This window comes from Malaya genurostris, chromosome 2 (genome assembly GCF_030247185.1).
Source record: "Malaya genurostris strain Urasoe2022 chromosome 2, Malgen_1.1, whole genome shotgun sequence".
Classification (NCBI taxonomy): domain Eukaryota; kingdom Metazoa; phylum Arthropoda; class Insecta; order Diptera; family Culicidae; genus Malaya; species Malaya genurostris.
In genome coordinates, this window is record NC_080571.1 from 129,287,924 (window position 1) to 129,307,804 (window position 19,881).

Sequence of the window (19,881 nt, forward strand, 5' to 3'; positions counted from 1 at the left end):
TTTTGTAACTGCCCTGCTGATCGCGTTCCACGTCTCCTCAGTGCGGCACATCTCGTCGACAACGTTTTCTACATTTAATGCCGGCATCGATCTTCTTATCGCCTCGAATCTGGGGCAAATGAACACTACGTGCTCCGGTGTCTCCTCCACGTTCACGCACTTCGGGCAGAAGGGCAAAGCGGCATGGCCAAACCGATGTAGGTACTGCCTGAAGCAGCCATGACCAGACAAAAACTGGGTTAGGTGGAAGTTAACTTCTCCATGCTTCCGGTTCATCCAGGTCGACACATTAGGGATGAGCCATAAGCCGGAACGCACTGTTTAACTTCGCCCGATTTCGCTTGGTTTTTAGCGCCGCACCCCAGGCTGGAACTTCTTACCGCAGTATCGAAGATGACACACTCGCCAGCAGCCGCCTCTTGCTGCTTCTTGGACCACCGGTGTTTGGCATAATCCTTGACAGTGCGTTGATCGCCTTCGCCGTCTTTTCACAGGCGTAGTCGACGTGGCTGTTAAAGTTTAGCCGATCGTCGATCATCACACCCAGATGCTTCAGTTGTCGCTTCGATGCTATTGCGTGTTCTCCGACGGAGATTTCCACTCGCTGCACTGCCTTGTAGTTGCTCACCAATAGCACCTCCGTTTTGTGGTGGGCTATCTTCAGCTTGACTCCATTCATCCAGTTTTCGATGATGCCGATCGATTCTACCGCCAACATTTCTACCTCCTCCGGCGTCTCGCCTGTTACTGATAAAACGATATCGTCCGCAAAAACCACGATTTTAACAAACTTGGGCTCGTTTGAAAGCTACTGTCGGGCCATTGATCAAGTTCGAAGATCAAATGGCTGTGACTTTTGGTTCCGGAGATATGATTGTATAAGTGACGTATACGACAAAAAGCGTTGTATTTGAACGCGCTCAATTTTCTCAGAGATGGCTGAACCGATTTTAACAAACTTGGGCTCGTTTGAAAGCGACTGTCCACCCATTGATCAAATTCGAAGATCAATTGGCTGTGACTTTTGGTTCCAGAGATATGATTGTATAAGTGACGTAACCGACAAAAAGCGTTGTATTTGAACGCGCTCAATTTTCTCAGAGATGGCTGAACCGATTTTAATAAACTTAGGCTCGTTTGAAAGCTACTATCGGGCCATTGATCAAGTTCGAAGATCAAATGGTTGTGACTTTTGGTTCCAGATATATGATGGTATAAGTGACGTAACCGACAAAACACATTGATTTTTGCCGCTCTATATATATATATATATATATATATATATATATATATATATATATATATATATATATATATATATATATATATATATATATATATATATATATAAGGCCAAAATTTTGGGATCACCTCTATTTTCGTTAAACTCTAGTGCTCAAAAGTTTAAGCACCTCGAGAAAAGCCTTCATGCAAAATTTGAGCTAAATCGGACATGCGTAAGGGGTGCTGCCCGGTGGTAAAGGTTTGACAATTTTCGATCTTGAAAAAGTACCATAGGGGGAAGTACATGAAATTTCCAAAATCGAAAAAAAATTTTGATGCCGAAACTCTTAAAACTGCATGAAACATCGAAATTTAGTGTCATCTCGAAAAAAAAAAAATTTTGGAAAAAATCAACTTTCTGGGACTGGGACTCCCAAAAAGTCGACTTTTTCAAAAAAAAAATTTTTTCTAGATGACACTAAATCTCGACTTTTCATGCAATTCTAAGCCTTTTGGGATCAATTTTTTTTTCGATTTCGAAAATTTCATGTACTCCCCCCTATGGTGATTTTTCAAGATATATGAAAATTCCACTGAGTGGACTAAGAAGGCTTATTTTAGATTAGCATCACTGTGCTCCTGCACTCTTCTATTGCTGTACTCATGCACTTTTGGTCGCTTCTAATCCATGCTCATGCACTTATCGTATTGCTCAAACTCTTCAAGCGATCCCAGCTTGCTGGTCGCTCCTCCATTTGCTCTGTAACTCCGTCAGCATTTTTGTAACTGCCCTGCTGATCGCGTTCCACGTCTCCTCAGTGCGGCACATCTCGTCGACAACGTTTTCTACATTTAATGCCGGCATCGATCTTCTTATCGCCTCGAATCTGGGGCAAATGAACACTACGTGCTCCGGTGTCTCCTCCACGTTCACGCACTTCGGGCAGAAGGGCGAAGCGGCATGGCCAAACCGATGTAGGTACTGCCTGAAGCAGCCATGACCAGACAAAAACTGGGTTAGGTGGAAGTTAACTTCTCCATGCTTCCGGTTCATCCAGGTCGACACATTAGGGATGAGCCATAAGCCGGAACGCACTGTTTAACTTCGCCCGATTTCGCTTGGTTTTTAGCGCCGCACCCCAGGCTGGAACTTCTTACCGCAGTATCGAAGATGACACACTCGCCAGCAGCCGCCTCTTGCTGCTTCTTGGACCACCGGTGTTTGGCATAATCCTTGACAGTGCGTTGATCGCCTTCGCCGTCTTTTCACAGGCGTAGTCGACGTGGCTGTTAAAGTTTAGCCGATCGTCGATCATCACACCCAGATGCTTCAGTTGTCGCTTCGATGCTATTGCGTGTTCTCCGACGGAGATTTCCACTCGCTGCACTGCCTTGTAGTTGCTTTTGGTTCCAGAGATATGATTGTATAAGTGACGTAACCGACAAAAAGCGTTGTATTTGAACGCGCTCAATTTTCTCAGAGATGGCTGAACCGATTTTAATAAACTTAGGCTCGTTTGAAAGCTACTATCGGGCCATTGATCAAGTTCGAAGATCAAATGGTTGTGACTTTTGGTTCCAGATATATGATGGTATAAGTGACGTAACCGACAAAACACATTGATTTTTACCGCGCTTATATATATATATATATATATATATATATATATATATATATATATATATATATATATATATATATATATATATATATATATATATATATATATATATATATATATATATATATATATATATATATATATATATATATATATATATATATATATATATATATATATATATATATATATATATATATATATATATATATATATATATATATATATATATATATATATATATATATATATATATATATATATATATATATATATATATAGAAGGGTGCCAAAATTTTGGGATCACCTCTATTTTCGTTAAACTCTAGTGCTCAAAAGTTTAAGCACCTCGAGAAAAGCCTTCATGCAAAATTTGAGCTAAATCGGACATGCGTAAGGGGTGCTGCCCGGTGGTAAAGGTTTGACAATTTTCGATCTTGAAAAAGTACCATAGGGGGGAGTACATGAAATTTCCAAAATCGAAAAAAAAATTTTGATGCCGAAACTCTTAAAACTGCATGAAACATCGAAATTTAGTGTCATCTCGAAAAAAAAAATTTTGGAAAAAATCAACTTTCTGGGACTGGGACTCCCAAAAAGTCGACTTTTTCAAAAAAAAATTTTTTCTAGATGACACTAAATCTCGACTTTTCATGCAATTCTAAGCCTTTTGGGATCAATTTTTTTTTCGATTTCGAAAATTTCATGTACTCCCCCCTATGGTGATTTTTCAAGATATATGAAAATTCCACTGAGTGGACTAAGAAGGCTTATTTTAGATTAGCATCACTGTGCTCATACAAATAGGCAAGGCAAATGTCAAGAGCACTAGTTTGGAAAAATGATGCTGACTGTATGACATAAACACTGAAGAATGCTTTTGTGAACTACTCGAATCAATCTGAATCAATTGGTGTCAAAATTAATATCCAAAATTATTTAATAAAAGTATGAAACATATTTTCATGAGACTGTTATGAAAGAGGAGAAAGGCATTATCACACCACTAGGTGGATTAAGAAGGGTTTTTGTATATAAAATGAATGGAAACAATTATTTACTCCAGGGAGCCTGTAGGGTCTAACATTTTCAAAAAATCATATTTTTGCCTTTCTCATATAGAAAGGTTATGTAATCACTTGAAAAACCGACTAGTGAAAATTGGCCCGGAGGGCCAAGTGTCATATACCATTCGACTCAGTTCATCGAGCTGATCAATGTCTGTGTGTGTGTGTGTGTTTTTCCTCCCAACCTCCCTCAGCAGAGAAAACCGATTGGAAAAACTCTGCCACACCTATATGCCTCGATCCCCCTGGTACCACTGATGCGACTGCTTCAGGGGGGGCAATGTGCTCCTGCACTCTTCTATTGCTGTACTCATGCACTTTTGGTCGCTTCTAATCCATGCTCATGCACTTATCGTATTGCTCAAACTCTTCAAGCGATCCCAGCTTGCTGGTCGCTCCTCCATTTTCTCTGTAACTCCGTCAGCATTTTTGTAACTGCCCTGCTGATCGCGTTCCACGTCTCCTCAGTGCGGCACATCTCGTCGACAACGTTTTCTACATTTAATGCCGGCATCAATCTTCTTATCGCCTCGAATCTGGGGCAAATGAACACTACGTGCTCCGGTGTCTCCTCCACGTTCACGCACTTCGGGCAGAAGGGCAAAGCGGCATGGCCAAACCGATGTAGGTACTGCCTGAAGCAGCCATGACCAGACAAAAACTGGGTTAGGTGGAAGTTAACTTCTCCATGCTTCCGGTTCATCCAGGTCGACACATTAGGGATGAGCCATAAGCCGGAACGCACTGTTTAACTTCGCCCGATTTCGCTTGGTTTTTAGCGCCGCACCCCAGGCTGGAACTTCTTACCGCAGTATCGAAGATGACACACTCGCCAGCAGCCGCCTCTTGCTGCTTCTTGGACCACCGGTGTTTGGCATAATCCTTGACAGTGCGTTGATCGCCTTCGCCGTCTTTTCACAGGCGTAGTCGACGTGGCTGTTAAAGTTTAGCCGATCGTCGATCATCACACCCAGATGCTTCAGTTATCGCTTCGATGCTATTGCGTGTTCTCCGACGGAGATTTCCACTCGCTGCACTGCCTTGTAGTTGCTCACCAATAGCACCTCCGTTTTGTGGTGGGCTATCTTCAGCTTGACTCCATTCATCCAGTTTTCGATGATGCCGATCGATTCTACCACCAACATTTCTACCTCCTCCGGCGTCTCGCCTGTTACTGATAAAACGATATCGTCCGCAAAAACCACGAGCACGACGCCTGTAGGTAGCTGCAGCGTAAGCGCTCCGTTCTACATAGCGTTCCACAGCGTTGGTCCGAGGATGGAGCCTTGTGGGACTCCCGCCGACACATTCATCCTCCTCTGTCCAGCTTCAGAGTCGTCCACCAACACTCTGTTCTGGAAGTAGCTTTTCAAGATCCGACACAGGTAGTCTGGAACCCGCATTCTATGCAGCGCTGCGGCGATACCCTCCCAGCTGGCGCTATTGAACGCGTTCTTGATGTCAATTGTGATTACGGCGCAGTCCCGGTTTCCTCTTCTCTTCTGTTTGGACGCCTTCTCGGCCCTCTCTAGGACCGTCCGGATAGCATCCACCGTCGACTTTTCCTTCCGAAATCCGAACTGTAGCCGTGACAGTCCATTCTCTCCTTCTGTAAACGGCTCCACCCTGTTAAGGATGACCTTTTCCAGCAGCTTCCCAAGTGTGTCCAGCAGGCATATCGGTCTATGCGATGCTTGGCAGTAAAACCAGTTTCTGTACCTTCCAAATGTCTGGGAAGTGGCCTTCTTCCAAACATTTCTGCATCGCCGACCTGAACACATCGGGGTAGGCCAGGACCACCGATTTCAACGCCACTTTGGGGATCCCGTCCGGACCCGGAGCTTTGTTCACTTTCAGTTTTTTCGCCACTGCTTCTAACTCGGCATTGGAGACCTGCCGAGCTTCCGCACTACCTTCGTCTTCCTCACCATACGGTGTTGGTGGCCACGTCGTTGGGTCGTGCTTCGGAAAGAGACCCTCTACGATTATCTTCAGCTTATCTGGGCACATTTCGGCTGGCGTCGCTGGACCTTTGATCTTCGCCATCACGACTCGGTACGCGTTACCCCAGGGGTTTGCGTCGGCTTCTCTGCATAGCTCCTTGTGGCAGTTCGACTTGCTCACGATTATCTCCTTTTAAAATGCGGCTCTGGCCTCCTGGAACGCCAACTTCCGCTCCTCTCTATCCGGGAGCATTCTTGCCCTCTGGTAGCGTCTTGTTCCACCAATGTGCAGGACGCCGTCTGTACCTTGGCTCCCGTTTTCGTGGCATTGTAGTGTCGCATGTCCTTGTAATCACTCTTGTCAGCTCTACCGCATCCATGTCTGGAGTGTCGTTGTTTGCACGGAGTGCTTCGACGAAGAGGTCCTCGTCGAAGGCCTTCGTCTTCCACTTTCGCTCGCATTTTCTGCTTCCCTGTATGGCCGTGGGGTTCCGTTGGCCAACGCTGTAGCAGACCGCCTGGTGATCACTATGGGTGTACTCTTCGCTTGCTCTCCAGTTCATGCTGCGTGCCAGCGATGGGCTGCAGAAGGTAATGTCGATGATCGACTCCCGCCCGTCTTTCCTGAATGTGCTAACGGTGCCAGCGTTGCACAGTTGTACCTCCAACTTCGCTAGCGCTTCCAGCAGGCTGTAACCTCTAGCGTTGGTTAGCCTGCTACCCCACTCCACGGCCCACGCATTGAAGTCTCCACCGATCAGTACTGGCCTGCGTCCAACCAGATTGTCGGTTAACTCCTCCAGCATCCGATCGAATTTCTCCGCTGTCCACCTTGGAGGTGCATAGCAGCTGCATACGAGAATGCCGTTGATTTTGGCGATGACGAAACCTTCGTACGTGCTTGCAACCACCTCCTGAATAGGAAATCTTCCAGTCACATGTATAGCAGTCGTTGTCGTACTATCTGCCACCCAGTTGTTGTTACCGAGAAGAACTCGATACGGCTCTGCAATAATCGCAACGTCGCACTTTGCTTCTGTTGTTGACTGCCTCAAAAGTTGCTGTGCGGTGTCGCAATGATTCAGGTTTATCTGAATTATCTCCATTACTGTTGACCTGCGATCGCCTTCTTATATGCAGGGCACTTGTATCCACCCGTCGAGTGGGCGTTTCCTTATTCCGTAGTGCAGAGCATGCACTTTGGCGCCTGCGAGCAGTCCTTCGCAATGTGTCCCTTCTCTCCGCATTTTCTGCATTGTTCAGATCTGTCTGGGCCTTTGCAGATGGCCGACATGTGTCCGAAGCCCATGCACTTGAAGCATCGCAAAACCCGTTTGCTGTCACTTCTTACTACTCGGGCGGCGACTCTCAGTGGGCACACCGAACAGCCAACTCGTACCTTGCCTATCTTCAGCAATTTGCTGGCCGCAGGCAACGATAGTCGAATCATCGCTGTTTGTGTGCCTTGGTGCCCCTTCATCAGCCGGATCGTTAGAACCTCTTCTCCCAATTCGCATCGCGTCTTCAGTACACTACCAAGCTCTTCTACTGTTGTGATCTCGTCCAGGTATCGGCATTCGATCGTTGCTTCCTGGCACAAAGCCTTCACGTTCCCGCCATCCCCGACGAGGTCGCCCAATGACTTGGCGCACTGCTCTCGGTGGGCAGAACTTTTAATCGCTGGATCCTTCTTCAGTTCAAACAGCATATCTCCTTGCTGAGTGCTCCTGGTTCTCACCACGTTCTCACCCAGTTCCTTCAACTCTGGATCTTCTCGGACTTTCTTGAGGATTGCTGCGTACGACTATTGGTCGTTTGTCTTGACCAGCAGAGCGTCTCCCATGTGTCTCTCCGGATGGGGTACACGGCGTTCTTGCCAGCTCTCTTTGGATCTCCTTTTATCACGAACCGGCATTCTTCCCTTTTCGATTCGATTATTCCCTTTCGTTTCCTCCTTTTTTGCCTTTCTCATATAGGAAGGTTATGCAATCACTGTGAAAACCGACTTTTGAACCGAGGCCCGGAGGGCCGAGTGTCATATACCATTTTACTCAGTTCGTCGAGTACGCAAAATGTCTGTGTCTGTATGTGTGTGTGTATGTGCGTATGTGTGTATGAAACGTTTTTTTGCACTAACTTTTCTCGCAGATCGCTGAACCGATTTTCGCAAACTTAGATTCAAATGAAAGGTCTTGTGGTCCCATACAAAATTCCTGAATATTATTTGGATCCGACTTCCGGTTCCGGAATTATGGGGTAAAATGTTCAAAAAATTGTGAAAATAAGTGCACTAACTTTTCTTAGAGATGGCTGAACCGATTTTCACAAACTTAGATTCAAATGAAAGGTCCTGTGAGCACATGCGTAATCCCTGAATTTCATGCGGAACCGACTTTCGGATCCGAAAAGTGGTGGGTAAAGTAAAAAAAATGGTGGGTAAAGGCTAAAATGTGTTAAAAATTGTATACCATCACTGAAAATGGGCAAAAACCTTGAAAAATTTTTTAATTCGACCTCAAATCTTTTCCAATTGATGGTTTTTATCAGTAGGCAGTCAAACAAACCGATTTCGGTTATTATTTCAAGAATCGCAGAGAATTATTTTGAAGAATACCACAGTATTATATCTGATAGTATGATTGATATGAGAAAGGCATCATTACATCACTAGGTGGATTAAAACAGGTTTTGACTGATTTTTCTTCTTCTCCTTGCGATTTATGGCGACGTTCCAATCGCCCTTGGTTCTCTCGTCGCTCGACTCCTCACTACCTCGAACATTCTTTGTCTTCTTCGGGTCTTCTTCCTCGCCTGGTGTTTCTCGACTCCGCTTGTTCGAGCTCTTATTTCTGTGTCCTTTTGGTGTCTCCTGCATTTCGGTTGACGCTTCCACCGCCGCCACCTGCTCCAAGGCCAGCTTCAAAGCCTTTTCAGCAGACTCTGCTTTCTTCTGCAGCGCTGTGTGCTCGCGGTCAGCTTCCATCATGGCATATCTGAGGCTCGACACCCTTAGCTTAATCTCGAGGTGCACGTTGTTACGGCCCTTTACGTATTCGTGCAGCTCGATGACCTTCCTGTTCACATCCATCATTGACACCTTGGGCCTCGCAAGTTGTAGGCCTTCTTGAGTGGTGCTGCTGCTTGGTGCAGGCACCGAAGGCCCTCCTTTAGTGTTGTCGCTAGGTGTGCACATTTGGCTCGTTACCCCTTTTGCTCTAAAGTGTCCATGTTGCCCACCTCGTGGCGTGACGCTGCTATCCGTTGCCGTGGTACTGAAAGTTTCTACCGGCGAACGTGTCAACCTACTGCTCCTTAGGAATGCGCTCGCATCCATATCATCTGCTACCTCAGTTGTGTTGTTATTTTGCTTCTTCTCCATATGGTTGGGCCATCCCTCCAAGCCGCTATCTTCGCCCGTCATAAGTAGTAGCCGTTGTGATCCCATAGTGATCTTTGCAAGCAGTGAGGTCATGCTATGGTTGACACAGGCCTTAATGGGGAGTCGTGTATAGAGCCGGATCGGCACTAGTCAGGAATGTTCAACTGAGCCTACTTCCACCGGCTAGGGTGGCGGGTTCGGAACGTACTTGGAGGCCTGTCAAGGTTTTAACGGGACGGGGGCAACCGTACCATTAGCCCACTCGCCATTTCAGAGAGGTGTCACCCATTCTTACTAGGGTAGTGGAATAGCACGGCTATCAGCTCTGTAGCGTCATGTAGTATATACGTATTCCTTGCTCGTGTCCACGTCCATGGGCTGCCAGTTTGCCATAATTAGGGTCTTACTGGCGTCGATCCTAATGTGCTGGTTGGCACTCCGGTTGTTTGGGCTAAGGCACTTTAGAAGCGGTGCCAGATCGCTTGTACGGAGTTACTTGCAGATGTATGGATATTTTTTAGGAATCCAACAGAGCCCACTGTTGAACCCCCGCCATATACTAGGCTTCCTCCTCTTGAGCTGTCCGGAGACCAGAAGCCCGGTCACCTCCAGAAGGAAGTGCCAATGGTGGTAATCCCCACGGGTGTGTGAACGGTTTTCGCTTAGGAAAGACTCCCAAGCTACCACCCGATTCGCACAAGAAGGGGTTCGTCAAGCCCCTGGACTCCCGTCCCTGCTGCCCCTTGTATATGTGTGTCTGTGTGTGTATGTATGTGTGTGTATGTGTCAAATAATCTCACTAGGTTTTCTCGGAGATGGCTGAAAATGAAAAACTTAGATTCAAATGAAAGGTCTCGTGGTCCCATACGGAATTCCTGAATTTTATCCGGATCCGACTTCCGGTTCCGGAGTTATAGGGTAAAGTGTGTTCAATATTGTACACCGTCATTTAAACCGGCGAAACAAAAAACGTTAAAAATTTTTTAAACTGGTCTCAAAACTACACAAATCGATAGTAATTATCAGTAGGCAACTAAATAAACCGATTTCGGCTATCCTGGTTCCCTGTATCCGGTTCCGGAAGTACCGGAAATAGTGGTCATATATACCAAAATAGATCTCACTCATTTTTCTCAGCGATGGTTCGACCGATTTCCACAAACTTAGATTCAAATGAGAGGTCTCCCAGTCCCATACGGAATTCCTGAATTTTATTCGGATACGACTTCCGGTTACACACTTATAGGGTAAAGTGTGTTCAATATTGTACACCGTCACTTAAACTGGCGCAACAAAAACCGTAAAAAATGTTATAAACTGGACTCTAAACCGTTATTCCCAATCTTAGGATCAATTGCAAGGTCTTATGGTCCTACCAAATATTACTGCATATTTTCGGATACAACAAACATTTAAATCGTAATTTAGATTGCGTACTAGTAGAGTTTGTATGTCATGTTAGTTGGAGGCCGTACGAACCGACTTTGGTTATACCGGTTCTCGGGTTCCGGTGCCGGAAGTGCATATAATAGTGAACCCACTTCGTTTTCTTAAGGATGACCTACGCAATCAAAGCACTGTTTTATTCTGTATGTTATACTAGTTAATGCACAAACAACCTCTTGGTTTCTTTCAAAAATCGAAGAAAATTTTTTTGAATAGAATACCACAATATTATACATGAGAAAGGCATCATTACACCACTAGGTTGATTAAAACAGGTTTTTCTTCTATAATTTATCATAATGAAACACTTCAAGAATGTTTTGTCAAGTTTTGAAGTAAATCAAGTTTTGTGTGTAACAAAATGTGACAATGAAAAAGTGACACACTAAAAGACAAAGTTAAGTAATGGTTTCATATCGGTTACAGTATTCGTTGTGATGCAACAAAGAAATACAATTACAGTGTCGATTGAAAGCTTCCGTACATTATCCCGGACAATAATATTAAATAAAAAAGTAAAATAAGTAGAAAATTTCTTCAGTTTAATAAATTTTTTTGCCGGTACATGTGCGAAGCAAACTTGTTTCGTTTTGGGAGATACATTCGCACTTTGTCACGGCGGCGTATGCATGGAAAAACTTATGCCAATGGCTACCATTATGACTGAGAATGAAATATTAATTAAATTTGAAAAAAGTGCAATTTTTAATTATTGGGATTGGTCAACTGTTTTAACTTTGGTATATGAAAAAACTAATATTAATCACAAAAACCTATTTCAATCCACCTAGTGTTGTAATGATGCCTTTCTCATATTACTCATTACATCATAAATATAACCGTGAAATTCGCCAAAACAACTGTTTATTGAATAGAAATAGGAAAATGTGTTCGGACCTAATCTCACAAACTCTACAAATCCTGTTTAACCTGTAGTTCCGGAACCGAAAGTAGTATCCACAACAAATTAAAAAATAAATTTGTGAAAATCGACTCCAAGAAAAGTGAGAGAGATCCTTTTTGCAGTTTTTAATCACCATTTTCAATTCTTACGAAACTGGATTCAGATAAACGGAATAGCCGAAGTTGGTTCGTTTCCCAGCAACAAATATGACCTACAAATTGGAACAGTTTTGAATGTAGTTAAACCTGTACTTACTATCTCATGCTCTATTTCGATTAAACCAATTAAACGAAATCTAACAAACGAAACGAACCTGCGTTTCTGTTACTTCTGCATATGTAAGTTAAGCTAAACAGCTAAGCAGCATAAAACATGTAGTAGGATTATTATTATTATTATTATTATTATTATTATTATTATTATTATTATTATTATTATTATTATTAATATTATTATTATTATTATTATTATTATTATTATTATTATTATTATTATTATTATTATTATTATTATTATTATTATTATTATTATTAATGACATCACTACACAACGTGTACGAAATAGAACAAAGCACGCCTTGTTCGTTTTGTGTTTTCTTCTTCTTTTGGTGTTGTACATATTGTCACTCTATATGGCGATTTGATGAGTATCAACATCGCCCTGTAACTGCGGAACTGGAAGTCGGATCTGGATGAAATTTCACAGTAGCTTTAAAGACAGGATGAACTTCAATTCAAATCAAGATTTGTGGAAATCGGTTCAAGCATCGCAGAGAAATCGAAGTGAATTTAGTTTTAGGAGTTTTTCTTCTCCACTTTCGGTGCTATCGGAACAGGAAAAGAGGGGACCAGTAGTGCCGAATTGGGTTTTCATGCCCACACACTTACAAGCTCTGCAAACTAGAAAAATGTATCAGACAGTGTTGATGCCAATTTACATATCTTAAGACAAATTAACCGAGCTCTACTGCACATTCGGCAGAAACAGATCAGTATTATCATTCGAGCAGTTATGATAGTGGTAGACAGAGTTTGCGATCATATTCTCATGCGATATAAGCTTTCCGGCATATTCCACGTAATATGCTTTCCGGTAGAAACAAACTTTGTTCATATAATAATGTACGCAGACTATATAAGGGCACTGTAGATCAGATCAGGCACGATACCTAGTACGGTATTACGGTACTGTGGTATTACGGTACTACAGTACTACGGTACTTCGATAGTATATAAAGTTTTTATATTCGTCGTGATTGTCGTAGTCATAGTAATTGTTTGTCATAGTCATTTTAATATACTAGTCAGTTAATCAAGAATAAACGCGTACCAGTTTATTACATCACATCCGAAGTGTTCCGCGGTGTCCCCACCCGTGCGAAAGCCGTGCCATGGCTGAATGTATTCGAAGTGTCCGCAGTGTACCAATCTGCACGAAAGCCGTCCCAGGCTTAAGTTGGAAGCCGTCCCAGACTTCATATTTCCGTACAATTCAAACACAACGTAGGGTTCAGATGAGCCTCATCATAATCGTGTGGTGAGCGCCATCATAAATTTGGTGCCGTGACCAGGATTATCATCGAACCGAATAGTCGGTTACAGTTTTCGGAAGTCTATCGGTCGCGACGGTCGAAATGTGAAATTTTCTTACGATTTTCCTACGGTTTTCATACCGTACCTATTCAACAACAGCAAGTGTAATGACTACGAAGAAACTGAAATTCATGTCCACCATGTGAGAAAGTGCAATTAACAACTCTAAACCACCATTGTTCAAGTTTAAGAACGATCTTCATAGTCGTTCACATTCAGTTCGCACAGAAAATAAAAGTATTTGTGACAGCCCGCTGCTGTCTGTGTTTCAATTATGCATTCTCTATTGTGCGGCGAAAATCCATCCGTATCGATAGAAACGGTCAGTTGGAAGTACTCAATTCAGTGTAAACCTTTCCCACGGTGCGAAATACCGATCAGAAAATGTGTTCTGACATGTGATTGCTTAGTTGTGCAATGACGACGCCGCCATTGTAACATGAACTTTATCAGCGGAGAAGAAAATTACATGTGCTAAATAAATGAAATTGCCGCTATCTCCATTAAACAACGCTAATCTATCCACGAACCCATTCGAAATCAAATACGCACACCTTCACTCGCCCATCATAGAGATACGCGCAGATTCCATCTCCGCCCAGCGGCGAGATGTCAGAATGACAAAGGTGACAGGTAGAACGTCAATTGGTTTTGCATACTCACTTCGCTTAGGCAACGTGTATTACATTCGGACAAAGGGACCAGTTTTTTTTTGTTAAAAGGAAAACCAATGTCGATCGAAACTATATCCACGACCCATCGTTACATTGAGGGCATCGTGCAATATTGTCTGTCTTTAGGCAGTTCGGGAGAACTGAACGAAGCAGACAGGAAATTTATTCGGACCACGTTTGAACATCTACGGGAGAAGTACGAAGAATATGAAAAATCCCTTATCAAAGAAAAGGTAAGCAGATGTGACCGTGAGCAGCTGCTGGATCCTATTGAAGAGGCTCGGTTGAGATTGTTACTTCATATGCGACTCAAGGGAACAGCAGCTCAAGCAATAGGATCACCCCAGTTGCAGCAGCGCAACGAACCGAGCAGCCCAGATCAGCACAAGAAACAGCCCGTGACGTCGCCTCTATTATGCTATATGTGTAAAGACAGACACTTCCTTTACCACTGCGGCATTTTCACCAGTTGGACTTCCACCAGGCGGCTGGAGTTTGTCGAAAGGATTAAGAATCGAGATCATGCTGGAATCCATTAACCGCATGGCCGTGGAAGGTTTCAGTCCTCGTACATGGTTCCCGCAAGGTTCATCGTGCAAAAGGCAAGTTAAACAATCATCGCATTCAGCCACCGGGCAGGAATCCAATCCTGTTCGGGACAAATCGCCAGACGAGTTCCTGGCCCAAGCTCGGGGGAATCGAGCGGTTCCAGAATCAGCTGTAAAGAGCACAAGCCTCGTCGGTGGGTTCGGGTCCCCGGCTGGGACTTGACATCAGTTAAGTACCCTTTTGTTTCATTATCCACTCTTGTATTCGTACGGACTTTCGACCTTTCAGACTGTTCATTTATATGAAACGACAATGTGAATTCAACGTACACAAACTGCATCGAACCCAAGAGATGTGGATAAGGACAGCAAAACAGAGGACAGCAACATTCAAACAACTGCAATCTAACAACGAGTGATTGCCTTTGTGATTTGGTAGCAGATCGAATCAGTAGGCAGTGCGATCATTTGTCAGTCAGCTTGCACATAGTGCAATCAGCGAGTTCTTCATCTGCAGCATGACATACACAGCTTACAATCAATCTTCCATACATTGTCATCTTGTGCATCGAATATTTGGCCAATCAACGGTGCTTTCGGCAGTCAGCAATCGTCGCAGCTCCACTAGTGGTGGAACCAGCGGAGTCGCTCGGGTCTTGTCTTATCGACGCCGGCTGCATAGCAGTTGACGGAGTCGAATTCAAATCTCCCGTCCTCGACGCCCATGGTTCACCAAAGGATCACGATGGTTAAAAAGTCGATTTTCACAGTGATTGCATAGCCTTTCTATATGAGAAAGGCAAAAAGTTCTAACTGAACACATTTCGACTTTTTACCTGTAAATTTCATTACGGGAATAAAAATATGAATATTATTTTGAATGTCGATGTTCTGAAACCCAAAATATCGAAGGCGCGCACGTTTCCAATAAGCATAATGATCAACTTCATCATAAATATTGAATAGCACTCAGATTTTGAGTAGATATAATGAGTTTAAAAAATATTGAATTGTATATTTTAGCTCTTATTATCGGATGCCAATTTTCGGTCGTTAATGTTGAATGGGAAAAACATCAACAAATTGTAACTTGACACAAACTTATATTTTCTGTTTCATTGTGACTGATGTGCGGGCTGAATCAAATCAAATATTCTTTACTGAGAAGTTGCTTGGTAACCCTTGGTAAGTCGCACAAGCTCCGCCTCTTACGCTTTTCAGGTTACATAGCAGTTATAATGCACGTTTCAAAGTTTTCAACTTGTTCCATGAATTCGTGTCATATAAGTTACTGTCATTAAAGTGTGATAACGTGTGCTACTTGGGATATTCATCATACTCAAGTGAAAACGATTGGCAGTGGACAATGGCATCCACACACCGCAATCAGTACTAGAGCGACCATCCAGCGAGCCAATGGATGTAGCTTTTAATTTTGTCATCGACTCGCTCCACAATCAAAAATTTTCGTCTCTCTTACAGTCAATCGTTTACTGAGCTAAGTATATGTCAGCGCATATACTTATAGATTCCTTTTGTTGCGATAGTTCGTTCCGTCCAAAACGGTCGAGGATGACATCATTATGGCAAGCTATGATTGACACATGATAGCATAGGTCAATTCAAACCGATTTTTCAACCGATTACCGAATAGATTGGTAGTTAAACTATATATCCATCAAGAAATGACTGAATCATAAGCGTTCAAAATTATGACAGAAAAAGGTTACGTGGCTAATGTTGCATTTTTATTGACACCCGGCCCGTATAGTGATTACTTTTTCTGTTTCTGCATAGGAAAATAATCGACAATATTTTCTAGCGTTTCATATAGTAGTTTTAAAGTAACCACAATTATATTCTGGCTAAAAAATGTGTATTCTCCTGCAGCATGAACTCTCAACCGGGTGACACCAATCAAGTCTTCTTAACTTCGTACTGTTGTCGTATGTTCGAGCCCCGACCTGGAAGGACTCGTAGTGTCAGTAGAGTCGTAGCACCATGCCATGCAATGGTTCTGTACACTCTGAATCGAGTGCGAAGTCTAATGAAACAGAAGGTCAAATTTCGCTACAGGAATGTAATACCAAGGCATTGCTTTTAATTATTATATAACCAACTAGAAACTAGTAAATGATTATACAAGCATTAAACAAAGCATTAATGCGGTTTGTTTAGTACAAAGTTAAGAAGGCTTGATTGGTGTCACCCGGTAAATACGTGTTCCCATACTATGCCATTAATGTAATTTATTACAAACGACCAACAATAGGCTACTATTTACTTTTAGTTATTAAAGAGAACGTATGGAAAAAATTGCAATGTCCAATAAAACAACTTTCAATGATAACATTGCGGATGATTACCTTAGTAATTTTATTAATATGATATATTAATATGCTTGTTTAAATGACCCTCTGTCATGTCTCTCCTTTTTCGTTCTATATATTCACATCCTTGCTCTCTCTTGAGTACTATCATTCTATATTTTCATTTTCTGTTTCTACAAAAATGGTCTCTGGTTAGGTGAATATCGCATAAAAAGAAAAAAGAAATATTGACTTAGTCGTCAAAAAGAAAGAGTAAAAAGTTAACATGATGGGTTTCCATCAGGTAGCGGTGAGTGGAGCGTTTCTGAACGCCGCTTACAACCTGGACTAAACAGCCAACACGCTGTGACTCTGGGCATATAAGCAATAGTTCGAACAAACCTTCCATTCCGATGTTCAACCAGCCGTATAGAGATAAAGAAAAAACATCCATGCAGTGAAGAACTCATTGTGTCTGATAAGTCCGTCGCAAGTAAAAAGTGACAACTTCTAGTAACTTTTCTTTTGCCGGTTCGGATAGTAAATGGTAAAAGACCTTTATCACTACTTTCCGACATACCAGAGACTTGGGCGATTCGCATTGTTCAGATGCCTAAGCCCGACTCCTTTGGTAGAAGGTAAAAGTTAAGTTACTAAAAGATTTCTGCTTGCGTAAATGGCCCTCTGTCATGTCGCTCCTTTTCCGTTCTATACATTCACATCCTTGCTCTCTCTTGAGTACCATCATTCTATAATTTTCATTTTCTGTTTCTACAAAAATGGTCTCTGGTTAGGTAAATATCGCATAAAAAAATTAACACGTTGACGGACAGTAGGAACAAGCGAAGTTCGAAAATTGACACTATATGTTTTTGTTATTTTTAGAATGTTAGAAGTATAGTTTTACTATTTCTGCTTAAATAAACTTAATTTTGATTAATTTAGTACCTTTAATTAGGTTGCGGCTATAACCGTCATGGCGCCAGCGGACTCTATACACTAAGTGATAGGACGATGGCGCACGGAAAGACCGATATCAGCATTTTGGCGAAAAAATTAGTTGATTTTCTGATTTTAGTTAGTTATTTTTTGAGACAACTAAAAAAATCTTACTTTTGCTAATTTAGATTTTTTAATTCTAATTTCCTTAATAATAATAAAATATTTATTGAAATGGCTATTTTTTTAGTTGAATTCACCAATTGTCATTTCTTAGCTAAGGCACACTTCATATCCATTCAACTAATTTTTTAGTTGAATTAGAGAAATAAAACGTTGTTTTCAACCAACATAAATGGTTGAATTGGTTTCTGCAATTTGCGCTCTGTCGCCGAAATAACGCACCGTAATTACTACTAGCCACTAGATGGCACACTACTACCGAAAAAAATTTCAGTCGCGGTTGTCTTTTCTATATTGGCAGGTATAAATACGATGTTGTATTGGAGAAAAAGACATAAGCGAAACATAAACTTCTTTTTGAACATTTTTCTTCTAAATCGCTGTTTTCTTCATTCGCGAAATCGACTCTCTCACTGAAAACTTTGAGCACTCGGAAAATAAAAACCGAATACAAGTAGTACATCGAACGGCGTGGCCCGGAAGGTTGGAAGATACAAAAAACATCATTTGACATGTACAATTACAGTGCAACATTCGAAACTCAATTCACTGTTCCGCGTAAAAACATTATTGCGCACAATCGCTTCAAATGCGCACAAATTCTGAATAAATACACTTTCCACTAACAGTTTACGTCATTTTTACATACCGGTTTAGAAATTTATATATGGATATATCGTAACACATGCGTAGAACATCTAAACAATTTGCAGGCAGTTTCAACAAGACTGTCCCTTTTAGCTTTTTATTGGATTGTTTTGTTTTGACACTTCTCATGAATTTTGTGGCTAATAAACTGGTGATAGATAAATAGAAACAAATTTTCTGATTTTAAAAACAAAATTAGTTGTCAATGAGAATTTCGTGTTAGATTGAGATATTGCTGGTTTGTGTCCAGAATATTCGCCAACTAAACACATTCTCTAAAAATAAGAGTTTTTTTCAGCAAATAAATTTTCAATTTTAACTAATTTTATAGTTATTTTGGAAATTTTGTTGTTAAAATCAACTATTTCAAAAATAGTAATACGAATTAGGCTCAGAGCTAATTTCGGTCGTTCCGTGCGGCTATAACAGCAAAAATTTAAAAACGTAAATGACAGGTTTAATGGTTCAAACAAGCAATTTTTGTATGCAACAAAGTATTTTTGGGAGTTTTACACGAAATGTTAGTTCTTAAACAAACACACAGTGCACATTTGTGCTGCTATAGTGCCGTAGTGTCTAAAAACGACCGTTTCGTTTTGGACGGCTATAGCAGTCATGCCACATTGTGAACTTCGCTTTGACGGCAATAGCCGCAATTGTCCGTCAACGTATATATATATATATATATATATATATATATATATATATATATATATATATATATATATATATATATATATATATATATATATATATATATATATATATATATATATATATATATATATATATATATATATATAAATCCTACTCCTGAAATTATTGAAAAGAGTAATTACCTGTATTGGAAACCAACAAGCAGCAAAAGCTAGCACTACAATAACTACCATCCTAGTTACTCGTTTTTTGCCTCGTCTGTAAATAAAGGAAATATGAAAATATTTGTAAGTAAAAGGAACATAAAATTCATTTTGAATGTGTTTGGCCAAATTCCAATTGAAATTATTGACCTTCAGTGCTCTCGTTTTAAAATTTCATTCATACAACCTTTTCCAGTCAGAAGATATTAAGTTTCTTATGAACTGGAATCGATGTTCCAAACGATATTCTCATTGTTTCAGCAAAATGATTTGTTGTGAATAATTCAGTAAAACATTGTTTGTAGTAAGTTTCCCCACTTTATACCGGATGAACTGGGCTATGGTGCCCAAATGAACACTAGTAACGAAGGAGGAAACCGGCCTATTATTGATAGGTTCCCTCCAGCATGTAACCCAAGCGACAAATTGCTTTACAATAACCAATTCGCAACGAAAGATACGATTATCTTCTATTGCAAGTTCGCCAGAGAATTTGTCCCTTGGGCAGGAAATGTGGTTCATCCGGTAACCAGTCAATCATTG

At 41.5% G+C, this 19,881-nt stretch overlaps 1 protein-coding gene across 6 annotated transcripts in view; it reads right to left on the reverse strand.

The window, feature by feature from the left end:
* Window positions 1-19,881, reverse strand: part of LOC131432980 (allatostatin-A receptor) — a 133,939-nt gene that overhangs the window by 27,638 nt on the left and 86,420 nt on the right. For all 6 annotated transcript variants that reach the window (XR_009230003.1, XR_009230002.1, XM_058599671.1 and 3 more), the window contains one exon: window positions 19,318-19,393. Coding sequence is in view for 4 of the 6 variants with exons in the window: in XM_058599671.1 (XP_058455654.1) it covers window positions 19,318-19,393 (76 nt within the window). In the remaining 2 variants the exon portion in view is untranslated. The remainder of the gene's footprint in view (window positions 1-19,317; window positions 19,394-19,881) is intronic.